The 27,303-nt window shown below is 39.6% G+C and overlaps 1 protein-coding gene across 7 annotated transcripts in view; it reads left to right on the top strand.

Moving 5' to 3' along the window:
* The window catches only part of SYTL2 (synaptotagmin like 2), a 78,623-nt gene that overhangs the window by 4,425 nt on the left and 46,895 nt on the right, over positions 1-27,303 (top strand). For 5 of the 7 annotated variants that reach the window (XM_025168198.2, XM_088140524.1, XM_025168196.2 and 2 more), the window contains exons 2-3: positions 18,493-18,676; positions 26,511-26,860. In XM_025168198.2, coding sequence (XP_025023966.2) covers positions 26,760-26,860 — 101 coding nt within the window. In that variant the 5' untranslated portion in view covers positions 18,493-18,676; positions 26,511-26,759. Of the gene's footprint in view, positions 1-18,492; positions 18,677-20,926; positions 21,050-26,510; positions 26,861-27,303 lie in introns of those variants that run through there. The other 2 variants (XM_088140523.1, XM_007430655.3) reach the window with 2 other exon arrangements.

Here is a 27,303-nt window from a genome sequence, read left to right as displayed (position 1 = left end):
ATAGAAATACAAATCTACTCTACTTCATACTTACCTAGAGATGGATAGGATTGAACTGCAGCCACCTACCTGGAAAATACAGAGTGTCTTGTAATGTTGAGAAGAAAAGACTGGTAAACACAGATTCTGTTCACAACCAGTAGGTCATCTGTTTTATATGTACAAAATATTCCACAGCAGGTGGATTGGAGTTCATAGAATGATAGAAGTGAAAGGGGTCATTGAAACTGTTTATGCCAAAAGTTAAAGTAGAAGATTTTTCCTAAAATACAACCAGAATTTGACTTCTTGTAATTTAAGACCATTATTGTGTGTCCTGCACTCTGGGACAAGAGGGAACTATCTTGGTCATCTTCTGTGCGACAAGGAACATATCTTGATCTTCTATGCAACAACTCTTCAGATATTTGAAGAATGCTTCCCTCTTCTGCTCACATTATCTCACGCTCTCTTTTTAAGACTTAGTTTCTAGTCCCCAGAGCTTCTTCACTGCCTTCTTTTTAACATCTATTCTAGTTAATCTGAATTGCCCCAGAACATAGTACTTGAAATAAGATCTGACCCAAAGCGTACAATCTGTATCTGTGATGCTGTGGAGTTATACTGTTTTCTTTCTTTTTCTGGACACTTTTATATTAGCAACAGTGAAATAATTTTTGAGTTATTACACCAGGGAACATTTCCATTAAACTCTTATCATACCCTTTCTTCAAGGAGCTCAGGATGATGTATATAGGAATTCTTACAATAGCTGGGAGATAGTTCTGGTTCACAAATTACCCTTTTCATGCAAAGGAGAGATTTGAAGAAAATTCTTCCTTGCTCTGCATCCATTAAATTAACAATTCCCTTATGCAGTATGAACTTGAAACAACCCCCCCGCCCCCCAAAAAACCCTTGGGAATATTTCTGCACGGCATAGGAGAAGCGTAGATATTTCCGTGATGGAATTACTAATATTTTATTACTACAGTACAGGATATCTTCTTAACATTACATCAATATTATTACTACAGCACAGAATATCTTCTTAACATTGCATCAATATTACTATTATTACAGTACAGGATATCTTCCTAACATTACATTCTGACGTGGACTGCTTTTTTTTCCTAAGTAAATAATGTATATTTATGAGCATGTTCAGTAGTTCTTTCACTTTTTATAAAGTAACCTGGAGTGATTTCTGATTAATCTAGAAAGTTGGAAATGCATGCTAAATTAGATATGACTATGATAACATTTAATGTTAATCAGCTATTAAGTTATCTGTCTTAATTTGGTAACTAAAAAAAAAATTGGTATTATCCAATAACCTGATTACTTGCTTATTTGACATCTCAAGGAATTTGATTGAATAGGAAGACTAGGTTTGGTATTCTTGAAGATTATGCATTTTGCAGGGTGGGGGGTTCATGCCTTCAAGTCGGTGTTGATTCCTGGCCACTGCCTGGACTAATCTCTGCAGTTTTCTTGGCAAGATTTTCAGAAGTGGTTTGCCATTTCCTTCTTCTTCCTAGGGCTAGGAAGAAGGCTACTCCCTTGAGAAAGATGGTCTGACCTAAGATCACCCAGTTGGGTTTGTGCCTAAGGCGGGACTAGAACTCACAGTCTCCTGGCTTCTAGCCTGGTGCCTTAACCACTACACCAAACTGACACTTACTGAGAAGTAAAACTCATAGCTTGTTTCTAGCTTTCCAGAAGAGAAATAATTTATGAGCGTTGCCTGTGTTGCAGGTTCTTTTCTGCCAGAGCAAAACTGCTTAAATTTAAAACTGCTAAAAGAATGAAGCCTCCATTTTTAGTAGCCTGGGCTGGGAAAGATCAGGAAACACACAACTGTGTTGAACATGGCCACGGTTAACTTGCCCATTGTTTACTCAACCTAATTTTCTGAGTTACCAGTACAGGTAGTCCTCTTTTAATGACCACTTGTTCAGTGACTGTTTGAAGTTACAACGGTGCTGAATGGGTGGTACTTACGATTGGTCCTTGAAGTTCCAGTCATCTCAGCACCTCCATGGTCACGTGATCACAGTCTGGGCACTTGGCAACCAGCTCACACTTATGATGGTTACAGCACCCCACAGTCACACGTTCACCATTTGTGACCTTCCCTGCCAGCTTCCCACAAGCAAAGTCAATGGGGAAGTTGGCAGGGAAGGTCGCAAGTCACTCCAGTAAATTGCTGGCACCTTTCTCTGTCCAGCAGCCGCCGCCTCTGGCCCTGCCATGCTCACACCGCACCTTGCTGGCCACCTGCACCCCCTCCCCCACCTGGCAGTAAGCCACTTACCTATCTGCAGGACTGGTCGTGAGCCGCCTGAGACTCGCTTAACAACCCACAATCCTCACTTAATGATGGCAACGGATTGCTGTCGCTAAGTACTGTGGTCACATGACATGCTTTATGACTGCGTCACTTTGTGATGGACATTGCGGTCCCAATTATGGTCATTAACCGAGGGCTACCTGTACATTGTAGGCTAAAATTTGGGTTGGGTTGAGTTGGGTTGTTTGTGGTTCAGGTAGCCCCTCTGTTACAATCAGTCTGAATACAAAGGCAATTTCATAGCTTATAGATTCCTTTTCAGGGTTGAACCTTCGTCAGTCATTCCTGGCTTAGAAAGGGGAATCAAAACTAAGTAAAACTTGTCCAACAGTAAGTAAATAGTGAGCAAAATGGTGGAGATGAAAGAGGAAGCTGCTGCAAGTTTATAATTTCCTTTACAATGAAAACAGGTTAGTGAATAAGAAAAAGGTGATTCATTATCCTGCAGTTTTGTCTAGAGTCAATGTTGATTGATGATTCATTTAGTGGATCTTAATGAGGCAAAAAGGAGACGTATTCTCCCAGTAAGAACTGAACAGATAGATACACAAAGTTGTCTGTAACAATTCTGGATAGCGGATTATGAGCTTGTTTATCTAAATATCTATATCTATATCTAAATCTATCACCCAGCTGGCTTTGTGCCTAAGATGGGACTAAAACTCCTGGTTTCCCAATTTCTAGCGTTAACCATTATACCAAACTAGCTCTCCAAATGCGGCTTACAAATGTATTAATTGAAATGATCCAAATCATTTTGCAAGAGTTATCGGCACTCCTCTTCCTTGCTAGCTTCCTCCACCTAACAATTTGTGCTATGGGCCAAGTATTCCAAGTTGGGAGTAGGACATCTATTTCAGGAATCCCTTATTCACTTTGACAAGGTCTCTTACGGAGTTTCCCCCCGTTAGCAATAATTCTGGTAGTCTTGGCCCAGCTTTTCTGAGTCATGATAGCCTCACCTACCATGTGGCAATTACTGTCTGCCTTAGGAATATGTGATTTCTTTTGAGTGTTGAAAGAAGAGGTAAAGGAAGAAATGCAAATAGGGCTGATTTTCCTTCAGAAAGAAAGAAAAAGAGAGAGAGAGAGAGGCAGGCAGGTCTTTGTCTTCAGATCAGGCCTGGAGAAAGCAGATAAGGAACCCTTTCTTATTTGCTGCCTCTTCCAACAACCCAGCTCTTGCCTTTGTGTTTTATGTGCTGATTTCCTAATGTTTGCAAGAATATATCCCAGGGCATAGATATTTGCCTTCTGCAGGGAAATATTTATGCACCTGGCTGGTGATGGAGTATATACCTAACCTGAGAAGATCAGCATCTTTCATGCCACACATCAGCAAACTTTTAGTCTAAGGACTGTGACATTCCAGTGAAAGTCACCTCTGATTTTGTCCTTCAGAAGAGGTAAACTGCATACCCTCTTCTCATGCCCTAGTTAAAGGAAAAATACAAATGTCAAAAACAACAATACCAAAAATTCTTGTGTGATTTAGATGTAGTGCCAAGAATTATTTTAGCCTTCTGGCATTGAGAAGAATAAAAGGTGCAAATGTGTGTCTCTTTGTCTGTTCCCTCCTTCCCCATACCAACTGAGTAAGCACAGTTCAACCTTTAAATGGTTAGCACTTTTTATGGGACAAGAAGAGATGACCCCTCCCTTTGATTGTGGCATAGCAAAAGTTTATAAAATGAAACTCAAGTGAACTGAGAAATAAAATCAAGTAGGTTATGGGTGTCCATTGTTCTTCAGTCTCCTATCAAGCTTCTGGCACTCATGAGATAAATATATCTGACTTTGGTTTCAACAGAATAGTCATTTCTTGGTGCGTTAGTAGTCTGATTTTTTTTTCTGAAATGCAAGATAAGCGTGGGACCCCAAGTTCCACATTGCTTCTTCTCAGAGTGAAGTGATGTATGCGTCTGCTTCATTCTAACTTGGAATGTGTGTGAAAGAGTAAGTGTTAAAATAAGTCAAGAGCGATCAACAGCTCAAACAAATAGGATCAGCTAATGGAATAGACCTTTGGTGATGTACTTCTACTGACAGATTCAGATATGGGGGTCAAAAATATCAAATCCACAATAGCCATAGTTTAACCTTGATTTATTCACTAAATCCACAGTTGGTTAGGCTTGCACCACATCTAAGCCATTGTAATGGTATGTGGGAATGACCTTGGGAGACAGGAGGGAGATCTGCAGCCTAGACAACAGCCTGGTAAACAAAACCCGAGTCCAAAGGAGGGGTGGGGGTGGAGAAAGGATCTCAGAAGGGACCCTCCCTAGTTTTCAGAAGAGTAAAAGTAAGGGAGGGGAGAGGTGCTTTCAGACTTGCAAGATCCTGTTACTGCAACCTTTTGATAAAGGTAGTGTTAGTACTCATGGTTGGTGCTTCTGGTCTGGATTACTTCAGAGGGCTGACAACCTTAAACTAAGATTTATAAATCCAAGTCTTGGGGTTTATTGTGTGAATAAGTAGAGTGAACCCACTAAAATGAAACAAGGTAATCCAAATTACAGTTTACTGCAATGTGTAACCTATAAGTTAGGGTAAGGTCAGAGGCAGAGAGCCTGGGATGAGGCAGTACATTGATGTCAACAGTTCCTCCCATAGCTGTCAGTCTGTCAGGATACACCCTGGGGCTGGTGTATATGAATATACACACACACACACACACACTATATATGTGTGTGTGTATGGCACGAATCTTACAGCTTGCATGTGTTGTTTTTCTGCACTAATTACAGCTTTTCTAGTTTCACTAATAAAACTAGTTGATCAGGAGCTGTGGTCTTGAATCTCAGCCAGCAAGCTTTCTTGTTCAAGTATCAGTCTGGAGGAAGCCCAGCACCTGGCCTGTATTTATTTGAACACAGGATCCAAATTTAGTAAACCTACCTTGCCCAACTAGGTGTCCTCTTGATGGGTTGGAAGCAGACCTTAAAAGCATTGGGCCTTGGAATTGCAGTCCTGGAGGGCGCCAGGCTGGGGATGACTGCATTGGATGAATTATAGAGTGGCCCTCATGGAACGTTTTTAAGAAAATGTAACAACAATACCGAAAAAAAATATGAGAATAGAATGCAGATGAATGACCAGGGATTTAAAAATATCTTGGAGGTTATGCTTTCTAAGATATCACTAATTAATTGTAATTAGCTAATATTGTATATATTATTTCATGTTAAAAGACTAAGGATCGCTGTGAAACCTAACCTAGAAATGAATATCAAGAGCCATAGTTTATACTCCAGTATAAGTCACTGAAGAAAATCATATGTCATAATAAGTTCAGTCCATATTGCTAAAGATCTGATTTAAGAATCTTGTAAAATGGAAGTATACATACTATGCATAGTTAACCCCAGATTTTGGGTGTGGTACCATTTCATCCGTTACATTATTGTCTTAGAATGGTTTCCAGTTTGAATAGAAATCTGTGTCAGATTTGCTTTTCTGAATAAGCCTAGAGCAGTGTAGTCCAAACTTGGCCACTTTAAGATGAGTGGACTTCAACTCCCAGAATTCCCCAGCCAGCATGGAGTTGAAGTCCACTCATCTTAAAGTGGCCAAGTTTGGACAACACTGGCCTAGAGGATCAGATTTGTCAGATAGCTTAGAGATGACAGTTCAAGTCCGTTCTGAAATATAATCAATTGTTGGGTTGAGCCAAGTCAAGTTGATATACCTGGTTTTGGATTATGATATAAACCAGCTGGACCCAGGGAAGTCTTGAAACTTTGGCCTCCTATCTGAAAGCACCCCAAAGTGGGATTCTTTATATGTTGGAGCAATGAAGAATTCAATGAATCCAGAGATTGTAAACCTGGGCAATCTGTTGCTTGTTTGGTACATGCACGGAGACTCCTTTCTCGCACCTGCAGTGAAGACCTCTAGGACTTGATCAGGTGGAAAAAGTATACTTTTTGCCATACCAGTTCCCTTGTTTTAGATCTGAGAAACCTTCTCATTAGCACAAATCATTTTAATGAATTGTTTGCGTAGCCCAAATGCTTCTATTTCATTATATATGTGAATTTTCCATCTCTGATACTGATGGCTTCCTGTTTCTTGTTTTAGTGAATGTTTTAAGTGATGCAGATGGCATGTAGATTTTTTGCTTGTTTGATTTGATTTCTTGGTTGTATCAGGGGTGTTAAAAGGAAAAAAGTTATGAGGAAAACTGAGGCTTGTCTTTTTATATGACCATAATATTCTCATAATACTGGAACCATTTGGTAATTTGATTGATTATGTGCCATCGAGTCAGTGTTGACTCTTAGCAACCACATAGACAGATTTCTTCCATGATCCAGTTTGGTAATAGCTCCCATAAAATGTGTACCGCACATTTAATTTTTTAATTTTTTTAAGTTTAAAGATTGTTTTATTCATTGTGTATGTTAAGAATGTTAAATAAAAAAAGAAAATAAATGCCTTAGGATGAGAGGCAAAGCTATTTATTTATTTGGAGGGTGTGTGTGTGTATATGTATGTGTGTGTGCATGCGTGCATATGTGTGTGTATCTGCCTGTCTAACCAATAAAACTCTTGAGTGGCAAAAGGAGAGCAAAATATAGTACAGTTATCCAAACCAATTAAGGCAAAACTAAGTTGAGGCCTCTATAAAATCTCAATACCAGCGTATTAATGCCCACCCATGCCAGAACTCTGTAGACATCCTGGCCCCAGTGTCTTGGAGAAAAGCCAGGTCTTCATTGCCTTCCAGAAGACCAGCAAGGCCAAGGCCATCTGAATCTTCAGGGAGAAGCTGCTCCATAAGACTTCACCATCACAGGAAAGCCACAGTTCCTAGGATCCACCAGGTAACACTGCTTCACCGAGGGGATCCAGAGCGTGCCCAGTCTGTCCAATCTGGTGGGATGAGCAGAAACCATCAGGGATAAGCGGTTCCACAAGTAGGACCCGTGCCACGTAGGGCTTTAAAGATAACAGCCAGCACATACAGCTTCATACTTGCATATTATAACCTAGGCTAGTTGGGCCAGCATACACATTTTCAGTTTTGAGAGCATGTAATGAGCTGCTGCAGGGGCTATGGCCAGAACAAAACATTTATATATCAGAACCAAAATAAAGCAGAGGATGGCAGATGTGCACCATTTTGTTTCCTCAGAATGTTCTCTGGGGTCCATGCATAGAACCCTTAAAATTATCTTTGAGAATTGTACTCTTGCTGTGTTGCTCATGCTAGTTTCTGATTCAGTTTTTTTTTTTAATTAAAAGAGCCTTCATAATATTAAATACTTTCAGGAGGTTCTTGGTTGTATAGAAACATGTTGGGAGGTGCATATTTGTCCCTGTGCACCAGCTACAATCTGTGGTAAAGATATGTCTTGGCTTTATTAAGAAATATCTGTTCAGGCGCAATATTTGGTCATGTTAGCCTGGCTGTGATAACAAACTGCACATCATAGCTAACCGCAGATTGTTTTTTTACTGCAAGAACTTGCATGCGTGAGGAAATATCAGCCTAGGGCAGTTATTGTGGTTGTGCTAAGCTTAGCATGCAAATACTACAGGTTGTGGCATGCAAAGCTTGCCTGCTGAAATTATGGGGTGTGAACTGACTCATGCTTAATACTTTCAAGGAAGATGAAGAATTCCCACTTGTATAATTGCCAGGTAATCAAATTAGTACATGCAAGTCGTATGCTTCTTTCTGTTCCTTGGCAGCTAAAATTTGCTGTAGGGATTGAAATATGGATGGCTCTTGTACCTCCAAATGAATTACACTTGTTTATTTTAATGACTTCTTGATTATTGTGTCTTCCTCAGACTTGAGTCCAGGGGAGAAATGAATCTTCTTACAGAAACAGACCAGAAATTCCCATCCCTGCTAGCCAGCCTGGTCCATGGAAGAATTTTGGAAGTTATATTCCAAAACACCTTGGGGGGCACCAAGTTGAATACCACATCTGGAGGGTCCTATCTCTAACTTACAGACAAGCTTAGAATAGCCAATTAGATGCTTCTCCTCTAATGTTAAGATGGAGCCACAAAGATGTGGCATGTTGGAGTGGGATGTGTTTATGTGCTCTGAAACAGGGCAGGCTTCTCCAACTGTGACACCCTCCAGATATGTAAATTTCAGACCCCAGAATTGTCAACAATTCCTGAGATGTAACACAAGAAGGCTCATCCCTCAACTGATGCCATTTTCAATGGGAAATTAATGGGCTATTCTTCATTGGCTGGTATTGCATAGTAATAGGGAAGGGATGTCATTAGATTACTTTGACTAAACAGCTTGCAGTCAGCTTGTGATAAAACATGTTTTGTGGGATGAACTCAATTTTTCTTCTACCTATTCATAGTTGATATTTTGGCCCTATCCTGCCATTCAGTCCAGTGTAGGATTTTCTCAAGAAAGGCACCCTCTAGATGTGTCAAGTCCAACTGTCAAAATTCTCCAACTAGCATGGTTGATGCTGAGATTTCTGAGAAAGGCTGATGTAGTATTTTGAGTCTCTAATCCTTCTTCCACTCTTTTAAAAAAATGCATTTGTTACTATGGAAAAACTGAAAGATTTCTATTGGAGCTAAGAGTTCAGTAATGTCTGTGTTTGAGTTTCGCAATTTCTCAATAGCCAGTTCAATAATTGCTTAAAATTAATAATCAAAACGGAGATAATCCACATTTCCTACTTACTCTCTCAGTTCTTGTTAGAATGCTGTGGCTTTTGGTTGTTAGCGGTGCCTTTATGTTAGATGTGCCATTGTTCCCTTCCAGGATTGGCTAGCAAGAATTTTAATAATGAGCACAACCACAACAGGAAGAAAAATATTTTTGTTGTTGTTCAGTCGTTAAGTCATGTCCAACTCTTCATAACCTCATGAACCACATTGCGCCAGGCCTTCCTGTCCTTCACTGCCTCCCTGAGTTTGCTCAGTTTCATGCTCATTGCTTCAGTGATGCTATCTAACCATTTCATCCTTTGAAGAAAAATATACCTGCTGTTAAAAAATATGAGAAAATAAAAGAATGTTTGTCAGGTATCTAAAAGCAATCAGTATAAGTCACAGGTGACACATGTGGGAGAAAAGTTTTGCAAATGGGTAACCACAGCAAAAATAAAAAACAATCAAAACCAAAAAAAGGTGATTCCTGATTCTATCTAGAAGAATAACTTAGTATATGTCTTGAGTAGATTTTAGTGTTATATATACAGTGATGGCATTGCCCCAAGCTCTAAATGATTGCTCCAACTCATTTGAAGAACATATAAAGCTACATGAAAAGTTGTTGGTCCCCATGGCTTAAGTATCATGGAGGCCAGCAGAAACGTTTTGGAATCCACCTTCTAGGTAGGACTGGAACCATTTGGTATATTGTGAGCCTCACATGTCAAATTGGAGAATCTAACCAGAAGCTTAGAATTGTCAATAATATTGAAAACTACAGAGATATATGACATCCATCGGGGTGGCAAAGACTGTTTTGCTGTGAAACAAATGGGTTGAAATGTACATCTCTACAGTTTCACTCACAAGAATTTGGAGTTGAGACAGCCTATTAAAACACCCTGCCTTCAAAAAGTGATTGCTGCAGATGGCTGCCATTATAGTCTTTGGGATCTAAGGAGAGCTTCTATAGGAGTGGCCTGTTAGCAGCTTTTCCATGTCATATAAACCACCCTTCATATAACGAGGTGTGGCCTGTCTCCTGGATTCAATTAGTGAACTGCTAGCGAACTGAAAAGGTAGGGGAACCACATCTTATGCTTGCTTGTCCAAGAACTTTGCTCATGTCTTCCAGTTGTAATAGTTGCCAGATTTAATCTTCCAAGTTTAGTAAGGTTTCAAGCACTAGACAAACATTTTGGGATGTTGGACATATTTAGAATTACAAAAACGTATGGTAGGCATTTTAACCACATGGCTGCTATGAGGAGAACTTGCTGATTCACAAGAGCTTGCCCCACCATAACATCCAGTCACAAACACTGATTTATCCAAAAGTCAGACAGTTGAGGTTTCTCTCGTTCATCTTGACTTCTCAGGTTGCTGTTTGTCAACCTAACCTACTTTTGTCTCATAAAATCTCATTTCCTAAAAAGCACTGGACTGTAACCATCCTTGTTCGTATTTAGTAAGAATATCTGTGGTGATCAGATGCATTTTTGGAAATAAAAATGATGCAAGAGGATAGGCATTTTCCTTTGCAGTGTATCACCTTCCCTCATCTTCCAAAATTAAAAAGTAAACTTGAGTAGGGAACTTGGGGGCACTGAGAGAGATTTATGGACACATGTTTGATGACAGCTACCACCTGGTCTACTTCTGCTCTGGTAATTAAGAAAGTTTTAAACAGATAAAGGGGACAGTAATTTTAGAAAACAGAATAATATATTTTTTTCTTGGATGAAAGTGCCTTTGAAAATAGTAAAATTAACTAGACAAACAGACCAGACCTTTGTGGGAATGCTGATTGTTTATTATTAAGGAAAGTAGATAATTGGTGGATTTTACAAAATAAAAAGGTAAGCATCATATGAGCCAGACTGTGTGACTGTAGTGTAGCTATGGAGAGCTCATTGGGACTAAAGTGTTAAAGAGAGAGAAAAGCAAAACAGGAAAAAAAAAAGAGGAGAAGCTTGCCTTTTGACCCTAGTAATTGATATACTTTCACTTTGGGGCCATAAATATTACAATGGCAACCACAAGAAAAGCAGCAAAAATAGGAGAAGGAAGGAGAGGTTCCCTAGAACAACTTACAGATAAAGGCATCACCTCAGATTTATTGCAGAAAATGTTTGAGGAATTTGGCAAGAGGGTGACTGAAACAGTTGCCAATAGTTTGGATGCTTTTGAAAAGGAAATGGAAGAAGGGTTTGCAGGGATAAAAAGGATATGAAAGAAGAAGTTAAGAAGATGGAAGAATCTGTAGGACAATTGGCTGGAGATGAAAAACAAATTAATGACAAAATGGAAGTTTTGGAAAGTAAAGCTGTCTTGTAGTCTCCTTGTGAGGAGCAGCTGTCTGGAGCACTTGTGGGCGATCCCAAGCCCGCTCCTTGTCTGGAGAGGAATTACAAAGAGCTAGTCTACTTGCCAGCTCTTCATTCTCCCGTGGTCGTCGGCTCCGCTTTTAGTTTGCCATTTCTTCCCTGGAAGTCCAGCTTCTTGTTTGGTTTGGATGAAAGAATGAGTGTTGCTGAGAAACAAAAGACTTTTAGAGTTAGAAGAGCATGAGCTGAGGTTTGGATGGCATGGATATTTATGTTATGATAAAGTTAATGTGGATTTTAAAGGCGTGCCATATTAAAATATGGAATAGATATAAGAGAATATGGAATAGATATAAACGCAGGCTGTGCCCAAAAACACCTCTGTGGATCTCAGCACAAGAAACATTTTACAGAAGAGAAACAACAGGCAAAGACAAATGGTTAACGTACCAGGAATTATTGGAGAATCACCAAGGGGAATGTGAACAACATGAAGAGACATTCTATCATGCTTGGTGGATGTGTAAAAAAGCTAAAAAAAATTGAATTCAAATACACACATTGATACAGAGGATTTTAAAGATTAATATTCAGTTGAAGCCAGAACTTCTCCTTTTAGGACTGATGGATACACAGTTAGAAAAGAGTCATGCAAGTGTATTTCAATATATGATTATTGCGGCAAGATTATTATATGCACAAAGATGGAAAGATTTGGCACTACCCACCATGGTGAAATTGACAAAACTTGCTGAGATAGCTAAATTGACTTCTTTGATGAATGTCAGTAATGACTTTTTATTAAACAGTGACTGGAAACCCTTTATGGACTTTTTGCATAAAAAAGAAAATGATTTTGTGACCTATGATTTTGATGATTAGAAAGAATAGGTTATAGAAAGAAGGGAATTATGATGTAATCTTAGAGAGGTTTGATTAGAATTGTTTGTATAACTGCTGAGAGGAAGATCGGAAACCACTTCTTTATATATTTTTTTCAGCTTTTCTGTTCTTTTATGCTCTGAGCTAAAAGTCTGGAAATAGTGTTTGAAGTCAGTCTGGAGGTGTATAATTAAGATTTATGTCAATTGGGTTTTTTTTTCTTTGTTTAGCTTTTTCTTCTGTCCAAATAAGGGGTGTCTCTGTGTGGGAAGATAAAATATAAAACTGGAGCTCAGGGTGAGGGGGATGAACAATTTTGCAGATAGTAATTGGGATATGGCTGAAAAGTTTAACGAAGTGCTACCACTGAGATTATTTCATCACACTTTTGCCTGTAGCTCATCCCAGAAAATCCAGAATAGGAAGAATAACAGGACAATTTTTCTGTTCTACCAGTTATTAAAAAAAACATCTAACCATGAGGATCATGTTGCATATCTTTCCACGTTCATAGTCTGTATGCAGGAAACTACTGTGTTAGATTATTTCAGGACTTAAAAGTTGAACAGCCACTTGATTTTATCACATTAGATTACTTTGTGTACCATCACTTGACTAATTAGGTTTAATTAGGTTTTTATCTTGCTTAATAACAAAGGAGTTGAGGTAGATTTTAGGGACTTTGCTTTCTAAGACAGATCAGGTTCAGTCTGACTCCTCAAAACAGGCAGCTCAGACTGATTTTGGAGGCTTGGTGATGTCTTGCTGATACAGGTGAACAGGTAGTATGTAAAGTAGCGTTTGCTGTTTGAATGGAGTCTGGATCACATTTATTATGCACAAATGTGGTAGATGAGTGGGACTAATATCTCATTAAAGATCGGCTTGAGTTTACAGTTTAGCCACTGTTGCCCGTGAAAATGTTTATCAGATGAAACTTTTCCTTGGCTGTTTGTGTTGTTATTTTTCTTATTAAAGCCTTCTTCACTCTGCGATAGGAAATTGAACATGGAAGGAAATTGTGGGAAAAGAACCGGAAGTTGAATGCTTATTTATTTTAGAAGCATGTTAGAATTGCTTCTTGATAAGCCACACTGCAGTGAAAGATACAAAATACGTCCCGCTAGACTCGTTATGAGTAATTTATCTCTCTCGTTGGAAGATTATACTTTGAATTTCCTCTCCCTTTATCTCCGCAATTCAGATGCCCTGTTTGGCACGTGGGAGAGAATTGGCAGGGGCTTCAGGGATGCTTCTAAAATAATGGCCAGTGTGACTTTCTGAAGCATCTGGGAAGGGATATGTGAGTTGCAGTCCCGCTAAAAATTGCTTTTCTTTGTGCCTCAATGAAACTCAAGAATGTCACACCTCTGTCATCCAGTGCATTATGCAACATTACGTAGGAGAATTTTTCAGGGCTATGTTTGAACTGGAGACCAGCACACGTTACAGTGAAGCACAGGCTGGTTTCTTAACAACATTGGAGGCAAAGACAAAGCTAAAGAGTGGAGGGTTTACAAAACAGCCCCCCCTTTTTAAATTATGCAAGTGTATTTGGACTAGGGGCTTTTAACTTGCTCCTTAAAATTGTCCTTCAATTATTCATGCTATAGGCAGCAGTCTTCCGCAGCTGGTTAGGAATTCTGGGATAAAAGTCCACTGCATCTTCAGGTACCAGATGGGTGAAGACTGCCATATGCTACCTGTTTCAAATGTCTTTGTTGTTTAGGCTGCAGGGGAAATGCACCTAGAGAATCCCAGAACTTAAGTGCCTCTGTTGTTTTGCCACAGTGTCAGATTTTTAGGGGGCAGAGACAGCTAATGTGGTGCCCTCGGACAGCTCCTTTGCTGCCTGCCAGAGTCCTAGTTCCATTTGCTTTTTAAAATTTACATTTGAAACTTTTTAAAGAAATAGAAAACTGGCAGAGTAAGAAGACCCCACCTTATCATCATGTCGGTTTTCAAGAAGGCCTCTGGGTCCTACGTGGCCTCATAAGCCTTCTTTAAAAATGGGGAGTGATAGGTGCCCACTGCAGATATGCTGGGCTAGGAGGAATCCTACGGTGCTGGAGGAGCATGGCAGAGAGTATCTTCATCAGTTTATTTTCTGGTAAATGAGTATATAGAGACTTCTCATGGCCATTGGAAGGTAAGCCTTCCTCCCCATGGCCATTTTACGAGAGTTCCCATGATTTGCTCTAGATTCCAAATATCTCTGTTGGCCCAAAAGCTTTGCCTGCCATCCAATCCAAGAGTCTGTAGACTGGATTGGACTCTACCACTGTTGTAAGCTCCCAAGAAATCCCAAGATTCAGCCTGAATCTTAGTCACTACCCAGTTGGACTGTTGCAAGGTGGTATACTTGGGCCTGCCCTTGTAGAGCATTCAGAAGCCGCAGCTGGTCCAGGGTGGGCAGTTCTGAGCATTCCTGGTATACCCACATAGCACCATTGCTTTGTGATCCTGTTAGATTTCCAGAAAGCCTTGAAGAGCTGGGAAGAACCAGATGTTGGAACCAGGTTGTTAGCAGAGCTCTCCATGTATGGAATTCTGATTGGGATATAGTTTTTAAGGGCCTTATATCTCCCATGACCTACCTACCCTTCCTTCCTTCCTTCCCTCCCTTCCTCCCTCCCTCTCGCCTGTAGCAGGATCTTTCTGTCTTTACTGGAGATTACTGGTATAGGAGATAAAGACCAGAAACTTAGACATATAGTCAACTTTTACATATTTTAGAAGGGCTAAAGACCTAACACCATGGTTCACACAACGTACAAAACCATAGCATGCTTTCTTTAGTCTTGGATAAGTTTATGGCTTGGTGTGTTGTACAAACTAAAGCAATGTGGCTTATTCAAGAAACTGATTTATTGTTATGGGTGAATAGAGTAACCAACCTATGAACCAGATTAATGCACTGTGTTTCAAAATACATAGGTATGGATAACTTACACCCACTAAGTAAATAAAATAAATGTGGATTTAGTATGTGTGAAACTTTTAGTCTGAGATTGCCAACATGCCAAAAGTTTATAGTTTAAAACAAAACAAAACTGGTCATACGTGAGTCATTTTCTGTCTGCCATAATTTAGAAGACTGTAAATCAAAATGTTTCAAGGTCTGAACTGAGTTTCTAATATCTAAGAACAGCTATTTCTGAGTGGAAAAAATACCGTAGACCAAATTCAACATGTTCACCAACTGTAATTTCGCTTTCTCTGTGTTCATCAGATTTATATTCAAAGCCCTAATTATATGCCACTAAAACATGCAGATGTGTACGAGACCACAATATATTTTTGAGGCTGAATAAGTTGCCCACATTGGCCTGGTTAGTCAACAGTCTAGATTTTAAAAACAATTTTTAAACCCGCTAAAACTGAGTCAAGGTTAGTAAGAATTTCCCTTCTTTATGAGTCTAAAATAAGTCCATGAAAGTTTACATCATAGTGAAGTGCTACACGCTTATTTTGTTTGTGTGTGTGTGTGTGTGTGTGTGTGTGTGTGTGAATAAATTACAAAAAAGAGCTATTCATAGGTAGACAAGTACAGGTAGCCCTTGCTTAACGGCCACTCGTTCAGCGACTGTTCAAAGTTACGACAGCACTGAACGAATGGTACTTAAAATGGGTCCTCGTATTCATGGCTGTTGCAGCATCTCCGTGGTCAAGTGATTGTGATCTGGGCACTCAGCGACCATCTTGCAATTATGACGTTGCAGTGTCCTGTGGTCATGTGGTCACCATTTGCGACCTTCACTGCCGGCTTTTGACAAGTAGAGTCAATGGGGAAGCTGGAAGGAGGTTGCAAATGGTGATCACGTGACTATGGGATGCTGTGACTGTGTGGGATTTGCCTAACAGTGGCAACTGGAACTGCTGGAACTGCTATCGTAAGTCAGTGTAGTCACATGATGTGCTTTACGACTGTGTCATTTAGAGACGGAGTTCTCAGTCCCAATTACTCCTGGTAAGCGAGGACTACTTGTATTATATTTACCATTAAGAAGAGGATTTTTTTCCTAAACTAATTGCCCGTGAATAAATGTGGTGTTGTTTTAATTTACCATACAAGTTTAATAAATTATTATTATTAATATTGTTATTATAGTAATGTACAATTAGATTCACAATCAAAGACTGGTGAAAATTTAATACTTAAATCCTAACCAAGGACCTAAGAATTATTAAGGTAGAGTCCAAGGATATCGTATTTTTTTGTAAAATTAAGGTGTTCAGGTCCAATAAATTCAAAATTTCCAAATATCAAGGGAGTCCTTTAAATATTGCTCCAAGGGCTCCAATTACGATTGGTATAATAGAATTATTATTATTGTTGTTATTATTATCTAATAAGGATTGAATGGATTGTTAAACGCCAACTGCTTGGAAAAATTGTTTGCCTGGTGAATTAACCCTTTTTCTTTTCTCTTTTGCCTTTCCTTTTTTAGTGCAATTACCCCTTAGTAATAAATACAGAGAAAATACAGCACTAATATGGCCCAGTACAGCATCTTCCTGTGAACCAAATGAAGGGTTTTTTCCCCTCTATTGACAGTATCTGAAATACAGAAAGATATTAATTTCTATATGAGATTGACTCTTTCAGTCAGTTAATCTTCCAAGAGGCATCTAGCTAATGCTTGCACGCAGACCTTCAGTTCTCCCTCCCTTCTGTCTTCTGCCTTTAAAAGAATGTAGTGACTTGCTTTACAGCTTAATTTGCCCACCAATCCAAAATTAATTATCTCCCGAATTCAATAGCGTTGCTTCCCCTAATATAACAGTGTGCTTACCATAAAATAAAGTAGGTTCTAACTCCTCAAAGAATTAGTCAAGATGTTCATTTAAAACTTATTGGGCAACCTCTTGGTTAGAACAACCATGATCATCTTCTGCCTTTTTGGATCTTCTTCTTGCTCTGGAAATCTGCACTGGACAGTTGTAACGGTCTGTGGGAATGACCTTGGGAGACAGGAGGAAGAGCTGCAGACGAGACAGCCATCATGCAAAAGGCGGAAAAGCCCTCGGAAGGAAAAGGGGCGTGGGAAGTGTCTCAGAAGGGACCCTCTCTAGTTTTCTGGAAAGTAAAAGCAAAGGAGGGGAGAAATACTTTCAGTCTTGCAAGTCTCTGTTGCTGTAACCTTGCAATAATGGTAGTGTTAGTGGTCATGGTTAGTGCTTCTTGCCTGGACTACCTCGAAGGGCTGACTTCAAGGCAGGACCCATGCCTTGCCATCCGTTTCTCTGCATAATGATTTCTATATGTCAGCTCCTCTTCAGTGATTTTGAATCACCCTGCAACCTGTCTTTGTTATTTTTTCTTGCTAGCTATTTTTTCCTTCCCCAACTGCTTCCTGCCAGCTCCTTGGTCCATTTCAGTTTCCCTCCCCCTGCCTCCTCTATTCTGGCACACTTTCCCTTACTCCATCTCCATCTTGATTTTTTCCCCTTCTTTTTCACATTTCATCTATTTATTTATAAATCTAATACGCTGCCTGACTTGTAGCAGCGTACAAGATAAAATAAATACAATACATACAAAAGAAGGTGATAACCCATAGATTAATTCACCAAGAACATTAATAACATTCCTAGAGCAGACACACTTCCTAGCCTAATTTTTGGGGGGAAAAGCTGGATCTTCAAGCCTGTTTAAAAGACAACAGGCTTGGAGCAACTTCAGGAGCGTACTATTCTGGAGGGCAAGCATCACAACAGAGAAAGCTATGTTTGTTTGTTTGTTTTTCTTGGCTATACATTTAAATACCTTTTAATAAAATAAGAAAAAAAGTGAAAACATAAAGGATCCTTTTTGCAGAGTAATTCTTAAAGGAAACGTGTCAAGCTCCTTTAATGTGAGATCTTCTTGGTAGCCTGCCACAAAGTAATGTTTTGGTTTTGCCTAAAGTTAACATCCTTAGGGCAACAGTTTTATTTAGCCGTCTTGTGTGGGACAGAGCGTGGCCTCCTTGGAAGACTTGTGAAAAATAATCCCTAGCAGAATAGCAGAGGTAAGATTTGGAAGTTAAGGCAAAGGAGCTAAGAAAAGAAGGATTAATTTGTAGTCAGTCTGCCTTTTTTAGGAAAATGAGAGATTCAGCGTGAAGAAATTAATGTATACATCTTGGAATAAAGAGCGAGACATGGATATACATTGTAAGCTAGTTCCTATTAGTAATCTTAGGAAACATTTTCTAGCATTCTCAGTGCCTTTTGCTATATAACACGCTTAATAAGTGCCTCTCGACCAAGAATTGCCCGCCTGCCCTGCTCACGAGTCATATTCTTAATTCTTTTTAGGTATCTCAAGTTGCTGCTTTATTAGCTCCGTTGTATCCTGGCATGGAATAGAGGCAATTTTGCTCCAGCTCCTATTTAACAGATACCTTTAAATAGTAGGACAAGTAGAAAGGTGTGTACCTTGGGTGCAGGCCCATGGTGTAACACTTCCTGCTCCACTTGAATTCCTTTCTGCTCCCAATGAGTAAGTATTAACTTCAAATGAAATGTAATTGGTGTTGTGGTAGAATTTTCTATTTCTCAATGTGAGCTAAACTTGAACGTCCAAAGAATGTGTGATATTTTTGCCCCGTTCTCTCTGCTAAACATTTTACCTGCAAGATTGAAAACTGAAAATCTTGCTGGTAAAATGCTTAGCTGGGAGGAACAGGGCAAAAATAGACCACACGTTCTTTCACTCTTTGTATAATCGGTACGTAGTGTGATAACCTTTAGGTACAGGTAATCATTAGAAGTCCAGCCTCTGAATTTTATCACCGACTTTCTGATAATTGTGCAGGTATAGGAACAGCAGGTGTGGTTGTGTCAAGATATTGTACTGTATATCTATCTGACCTAAGTCACCAGGAACCTTGTTGATCACCTTAGTGGTCTTTTAACTTAGGGCTCAGTTCACCTATCACCTTAAGCTGCTTTTCTCCAACCTGGCCTCCCAATGTGTGGACTTCAACTCCCAGAATTCCCTGGGGTCACTGCTGGGAATTGTGAGTTAAGGCCACACATTTAAAGGGCTACCACACTGGGGAAAGTTGTGCTAAATCATGGTTCGTTTGTTTGGTGTTGATCTAGCCAATGGCAGTTTAAACCATTTCTTAAGCTCAAAAGAGTAACCTAACTCTACAGGAACATCACCTTTTCCCTCTGACTATACACATATACAAAGTGCATTCTCCAAGGGAAAATCCCAAATACCTTGATTGCCAGTATCAGTAGGAGGATCCTTCAAAAATGCTGAGCTAGACATCCCATCGTCTTTAGCCTGATTGTTCTTGATGGCTGGGGACTTTAAGAATTACAGTTCAGTGCTTCCAAAATGCCAGCGTGGTGGAGCAATGTTGATGTTGGGCTATCACCAGCGAGACCCAGATTTTAATCCTCCCTCAACCATGGAAACTCACTGCATGACTATGGGCCAGTCACTCTTTCTTCCAGCCCAAGCTACCTCCCAGGGCTCTTGTAGGAAGCATTAGAAGAGGAAGCATTATGTATGCTGCCTTCAGCTCCTGGAGGATATATATCCAAAAAATAAAAAATAAATGACACAAGGTGGAGAAGATTGTCATAATAAGTATATCAACTCTTACATTTTTCTCATCAAACAAAATTGCATCAGTACAAAAAGCTGATGGAAAGTGAGTTAGGATTTTAAACACTTGCAGGAAACATTAATACCTTATAAACAAATGAGGCTTTCTTATACAGTCATCCAACCATTAGTCTATCTCAGGGTTGTCAGTTGATCCTGGCTCCGCAGAATCTCGTGGTTTCCTGCCTCTTCTTACGTCTTATCTAAAGTGATTTGATCAGCGGCTGATCAGTTTCCTGCCATTCTTTCCGATACAAAATATTATTTACAAAGGGGAGAAATACTCAGCGCAAAGTAGTGGGCTGTGGAAGTTAAAAGTATTTAGAATTCAAATACAGACTGTGTGTAACATGTGCATTATTTGGATTAAAAGCACCCATAACCTATTTGGATCTGGATACTGCATCCTTCTCCTGCTATAACAAAATAATTATTGGAGTAGTCTAAACTCAGTGTTTATTTCCCTAAAGCAGTGTTGTCCAAACTTGGCCACTTTAAGATGAGTGGACTTCAACTCCCAGAATTCCCCAGCCAGCATGGCTGGCTGGGGAATTCTGGGAGTTGAAGTCCACTCATCTTAAAGTGGCCAAGTTTGGACAACACTGCCCTAAAGCCTGTCCTTATTCACCATTGGAAGACCTGAAGGACCAGATTGGGAACCAGTCGTCATGGAGAAAATCTGTCTATGTGGTCACTAGGCATCAATGCTGATTTGATGGCACATAATCATTCAAAAAATCCTTATTAACCATAAAGAAATGGGCAAATGGTATTTTGCAGCCTTTCAGGATAGATCTGTATTGTTTCAAAATTTGTATTAGGGCAGTTATTTTATTAGAGAAAGTCAAGTTCACTAATACAGCATACAAATTTTTGAACTCTCCAGACCCCTTCGTCAGGTGGCTGAAGTTAGCCATGGTTTCCTAAAATGACTCTATGCACTTGTGAAGAAGCATCATTGTGAGTTAGGAGTCGAAGATTTGGGGAGAGGGGGTTGTTCTGTGGGTCTGGGAGGATATGGCTGAAGAAATAACCTCATTAGAAAGGATGGGGCCACACTTTTTGTATCATTTTGTGAAGGTTAAGGGCAGAGTAAGTTCTGTTCTCTTCTTAACTCTGCAGTGATAAAAATTGGGCTAACGCTGGGCTCCCGAAGCTGCCAAGACCCCATCCTGAAGTATTTTGACCCTACATTCTACAAGATGCTCTGTGGGACAGAAAAGGATTATACATCCTTGTTGGAACTAAAGGGTGATATTTTGCTTCACATTTCATTTCATTTTTTAAAAATTAAAAATTACAACACTCACACACTGAAAAAATGTATATACTTAAATGTTAAGTGGAGCAAGGGGCTTGGTTGGTCAATAACCAAGGGAAAATTTGCAGACACATGGGCACCATTTCTTCTACTTCCTATTTTAAAGAATTTGGCTACCTGAGACCTATTTTTGATGGATATTTCTGAAGAGAGGGAACTGGAGGAACTGGAGAAGAACTGAGGGGTCAGCTGGTAAAAATGCCATCCTGCAGAAACAGTCCTTTTTCCTTATATAACTTCGTTAACAGTTGAGCTATATATGTGCTGTTAGCATTGAGGAAACCAACAAGGATGTGGTATGATATAGAGGGGAGCACAGTTTAACAAGTTCTGTGTTTATTTATAAATGATACCATACTTCTGGTTCTCTTTCTTTCAAAAGCTGGATTTTTAATGTAGAGTACATGAAATGCAAACCTATGTCTTCCTGGTCGCAGCCAAAAGGTGTTTTTTCTGAGGAGGAACCATCTTAAGGGGTTGTGGTATAAGCAGTAAAGAATCTTGTGGCAATTCAAAGACTTACACGCTTATTATAGAGGAAGTTTTATGAACGACAATCGACTTTTTCAGATTCTTGGATCTGATGAGGTGGCCTGTAGTCTGTAAGAACTGACATCATAAATTCATGAATATTTACGGTGACATTTCCTTCTTCTTAATGATCATATTGAAAATGTACATCCTAGCTGAGAACTGTTTGATTTTTCTCAAAGGAACTGAAGCTGTCCACTTTTATATTTTCACCAGTCTTAGTGAAGTAGATTAGAGAGAAGGAGAGAGTAATTTGCAATCTATTTTTCAAAACATTCTCCTCCTATATCTCCTCAGCTCTTACTCTCAACACTGGCTCACCACAGGGCTGTGTGTTGAGTCCCTTACTTTACACCCTTTACGCATATGACTGTACCCCCACTCACTTCAGCAATATTATCATTAAATTTGCAGATGATACAACAGTGGTGGGGCTTATCTTTGAAGGAGATGAGTCTGCCTACCGGGATGAGGTGGACCGGCTGCTTTCGTGGTGCGGAGACAATAATTTGGCCCTTAATATCAATAAGACCAAGGAGCTTATAGTGGACTATAGAAGGAATAGATTAGACGTCCAGCCCCTGGTTATCAATGGAGACTGAGTGGAGTGGGTGGCCAGTTTTAAGTTTCTGGGTGTTACCATAAAGGAGGACCTGACCTGGGGCGCTCATATTGCAGCCTTGGTTAAGAGGGCCCAGCAGAGATTATACTACCTGAGACTTCTCAGGAAACAACAACTGAATGAAAAACTGCTGGTGACCTTCTACCGCTGTACCACTGAGAGCATTTTGACCTACTGCACCTGTGTATGGTTTGCTAACTGCACAGTGGCAGATAGGAAAGCGCTCCAGAGGGTTACCATCACTGCCCAGAGGCTCATTGGTTGCCCTCTCCCCTCTTTGGAAGAACTTTATAGTTCCCGCTGCCTTATGAAGGCTCAAAACATTCTTGTATTCCCCTCGTTTTTTCTTTAAACATCTGAAGTAGTTTCTTTCAATATTGTTTTACTTCTTCTTTTTGTGCATTCTTTTAGTACGATTTTCCATTATAATCTTGTATAATCTTTTTCTCACCCTCAGTGCCAAGAACAAGTCTGTCCCTCTTCATTTATCAGTTGATTAACCCTTTTAATTCTCAGTTTATAAGCCTCACAATAATTCTGGTTAATGTTTCTGATTTCTTGTACTATTTCTTCCTTTTCCATTGATCCCGTTTTATGTTTAATTAAGTCCATTTTAGCTTTAGTATCTTTTTTTCTTTTTTGCAGGAATTTCTGCAGCTCTTCTTCCAGTTTTTTATAGTCATCCTCAATAGTTTAAAGATCTTTTTCTGCATTGTGTTTCTCGTATAGTTTATTATCTTGATAAACCTTCATTGAGTCAAAGGATTCTTTATCTTTGTTCTTGCCAAAAATAAAAAAAAAATAAAAAAAAACAAGAGAAAAAAAAGAGAAAAAAAAAAAAAGAAGAGGAGGGAAAAGACTAAGTCTCTTTAAAAAAAATCCAACTGAGGGGGGAATGGAAAGCAAAGCAGAGCTTCTAGCAGAAAGAAGAGCTACTGCCACTAATCAGGGCTCTTGTGACTAGCTCAAACTTTCCATCTTGATATTTTCAAAATCGCTTTCAACTCCACTTTCTTGTTTATAGTTACGGATGGCACCTGTATAAACATGCACATCCCACTATCTTTTTAGAAAGCACAGGGTCCTTGAGCATGCGTCACAATAGAAGAAAAAAAGCACTATGTTGAGCCTCTAGATGGTAGTGTAACTTTCTTTCATTTACTTTCTCTTAACTCCACTTTCCCCATTTCAAAATCAAAAAGTATAAATTTCTTACAACAATAAAGAAATCTTAGTAAAAAAAAAGGCTTAAGATAAAGAGTTATTGAGTATTAAAAAGAAAAAGCCAATCCAGTTAAAAATATATATTTTTTTAAGAAAAAAACATCTTGCCAATTCCACTAAAAAGGGAAAGTTGAAAAGAAAAAAAAAAATTTCCCCCCTTTTTTTATAAGGCTCGATCTCGCCGCTTAATCCACTTTTCTTCACTTTTAAAAATCTCTTTAAGTTACTTAAGGTGTTCTCTAAGAATAGTTAAATAGTAAAAGTCCATCTCACCCAGTTGACACCCTTCTCTTCCTTCTTCCTTTGGAGCTGCCCCGGCTTTCGCAGCCATTTTGGCTGGCTCTCCTCCGCCGGCTTCAAGAGCTTCTCCCCGGATCAATCTGGGACTTGCGGCGTCCCTGAGATCCGCGGGACGTGCCCTTTGTGATCGCCATCTCTACGGGACGGCTTAGGTCCATCGGGACCGTCCGGGGGAGGAGATATCGGCTGCCATCCTGGGAGCCCAGGATCGCCCGCCGTATCGCCGCGACGCCAGCTCCGCCCTCCCAAGGCTCAAAACATTCTTAAGGATCCATCCCACCCAGGACATTCTTTCTTTGAACTATTATCATCTGGCAGACGGTACAGGATAATAAAAACAAGGACGAATAGGCTGAAGAATAGCTTCTATGTTAGAGCTGTAACTATACTGAATTCTATCGTATAGTGCAATAGTAATGTAACATCAGGGGTTGTGCAATGGTGAATAGAATGTGAAAGATGTGTGTTTTTATTCTATGGTTTTTATATATATAAGGTCCATTGGGGATGGCATTTCATTTCGTTGCACGAGGTACAATGACAATAAAGTTTACAACAACAACATTTGTGAAATTGATTGGCTAAGAATTTGTATTAAATGTTGGTTATAGAGAATAAGGGAAGTGATTTGACAGAAATATGCAAGAACTGTTTCTAGGCAAAGAGGGCTGAAACATTCTTTAAGTGGTGAGAAACAAGATAATACTCAAAAGCAGATCAGGCCGATACTTCCCTGATTCACTGGGGTATAAGAAGGAGGGGAGATGCAGCACGCTGGTACTTGCAAGACTGATAGTCCCACTAGGAAGACCAAACTAGAAAATCAACTCCACCAGAAGACTAGACCTGCTGTACATTTTACTGAGATTGGCTATAACAACAGAATCTTGCAAGTCTGATTGGGCTGTACTTCAGTCATTTATTTTTACTCAACCTATTTCAGAGTTATGTGTTATTCAGAGCTGGTGATATAAATAATTGTGGGTATTAATAACATAGTTTTTGAATTTTCCTTCTTAGACTACCCAAATATATACGGCTGACACTTTTTTTTTTTTGAAATGGAAACTGGAATCTTATGAGAACACTCTGCAGTGGTCAGAGTAACCAAATTGTAAATCCACTTTGATCGGAAGGGGTGTTTCCAAACTGCAATTTATGAGAGCTGGGTCCTGCTTTGGGTTTTAACTTCATAAAGTACTTTGGGAGAACGCAGGAGCAGAAATATAGCTCTTGCGTGCAACACCTTAACACAACCGCAGTCATTCCCAGGGCTGAACTGCAATTGCAGAGGGCAGCTGTGCAGTTTCTGAAAAAAGACTTTACAGCTCCTTTATGGTGTTGTGGTGCTCACTCTCCCGGGCGCTCCCAAAGTATTTTTTGGAAATCAAACACTAGATTCTACATGGTCCTACCAGTGATTTCCACCATGATGTTATCAATATGATAAATAAATAAATATTATTAATTTTATCCCCTCCTGTTTTGTGTGTTTTTACTGTTTTTTTATATGTAGTTGCTTTTATGTATTTATTTTTTCAATTGTTGTTCACCGCCCAGAGTCATCTTATGTGAGATGGGTGGCTATATAAATATGATTGATAGATAGATAGATAGATAGATAGATAGATAGATAGATAGATAGATAGATAAATAAATAAATAAATAGAATAAATTAGAACTTTGTTATAGGACCTGGTTACTTGAGGGACCACCTGTCTCCCATAGCATCTACACAGTTCATTCGATCCTGCAGGGTTGGTGTTCTCTGGGTTCCTTTAATTAAACAATGTCATCTCTCAGGACCCCAGAAATGTGCCTTCTCTGTATCAGCGCCTGCCCTCTGGAACGAGGGTCCCCCAAAGGTCTGGATGGCCCCCATTCTGTTGTGCTGTAGAAGAGCCATGAAGACCTGGCTCTTCACCCAGGCTTTCAGCAAGGGAAAGTGGGACCCCTCGCTTCATCAAGCGTGCCATCTTTTTATCTTTCATCTTTTATTGGTTTTATTGTAATTTCTTTGTTTGAAGTGAGCCACCCAGAGTCGCTGAGATTTGGGCGGCATACAAGTTTAATAAATTATTATTGTATCAATATCATCTTCTCCCCCTTCCATGCTCCTTCAGTGCTTTTCTTCTTTGAAATAAAACAATGTTCACTGATTGCTGAAGGATACAGCCCCTAATATTTTGACCCAAATTGTGAGATTTTGCTCTGAAACCATACAAAGGCAGAAGCACCTTATGGATAAAACACAGTAACAGGCTTAGCAAGGCAAACATTTACATTTCATCCCACTTTAATATTGGATGCCATAAAGTAATCTCCTTTCTCCATTTCATTTCTTCTGTCTGACTCTTCCATGTACCAAACCAAGGGCTGTAAAGCTGCAAATAAAGCAGACAGGTTTTATAGATAACTTTATAGATTTAGTTAACTAGATCAGCTCCATGGGTTTTATAGATTTTGTGTTCATAATTTTTATGCTATCCAAAATTGACCTACATATTTGTTTTCCTATATATAGATGGGTATTTTGCTGTATTTTCTTTCTCTTTTTTGCCTGATTACTGATTGTAATAAACTCTGCTCTGTTCAGTTTGTTCTGTTGTGATAATCGTATCTTACCATATCAGTTTGATCTTCCTCCTCCCTCCACTACGCTTTCTTCTATGAAATTACTGGAACTGAATGTTTCTTTTCTTCTCATGTTGCAGATGAAGACCATCTTGAAATAGATGCCTGCCACATAACATCTGTGTGATGAGCACCATCCAGGAATGCAACGTCCTATTAAGAGGCTCTTGGCTACCGACATATAGCTTGCTCAGACCCAGCAACAGAATTTAGGGTTTTTTTAAGCCGTGCTTGCTCTGGTGTCCCTTCTGCTTCATAGACCTACAATTGCTGGCATTGCCGGTGAAGATTTTTAGAGTTCTTTTCCTTCTTGGTTCTAAGCCGACAAGATGATTGACTTGAGTTTTCTTACCGATGAGGAGCAAGAGTCAATTTTGAAAGTGCTGCAGCGGGATGCAGACTTAAAGAGCATTGAAGAGGATAGAATCAGGTAAGAGTCAGAAATAATTCCGCATTGCACTCGGGCAAGTTGGCTAGGTCAAGGGCATGAACGGATAGAGATCACTCAACTGTTACCTTTTTTCAGAGTTGCTGAATTAATCACCATTTGTGAAAAGCGTTTGGTTTTTGTTTACTTGTTTTGTTCCAATCTTTTTAATAGTTAGGCCTGTAGGGGCACCATGCAAATATGTCCCTTCTTGGTCACTGTGCGTGCCCTGTGGAACAACATGCCCGTGGAGATCTGGATGGCCCCACCTTGTTCTAAGGCATTAAACACCTGGAAGCTCTCACAGGCATTTGAGCAATGAGGTTATGTGAGCCCATTGGCCGTGTTATTGTTGTTTGGTTTTAGTTTTTGGATGCCCCCCCACGTAGTCACCTTTGTGAGGTAGGCGGCTATGCCATTTGTACAAACAAACAAATGAGGGTCCT

The sequence above is a fragment of the Python bivittatus genome, unplaced genomic scaffold (genome assembly GCF_059951505.1).
Source record: "Python bivittatus isolate LINGU-HERP-01145 unplaced genomic scaffold, Pbiv_v1 ctg000340_np1212, whole genome shotgun sequence".
In the NCBI taxonomy this organism is placed as follows: Eukaryota; Metazoa; Chordata; class Lepidosauria; order Squamata; family Pythonidae; genus Python; species Python bivittatus.
This window is presented reverse-complemented; position numbering and strand designations above follow the sequence as displayed.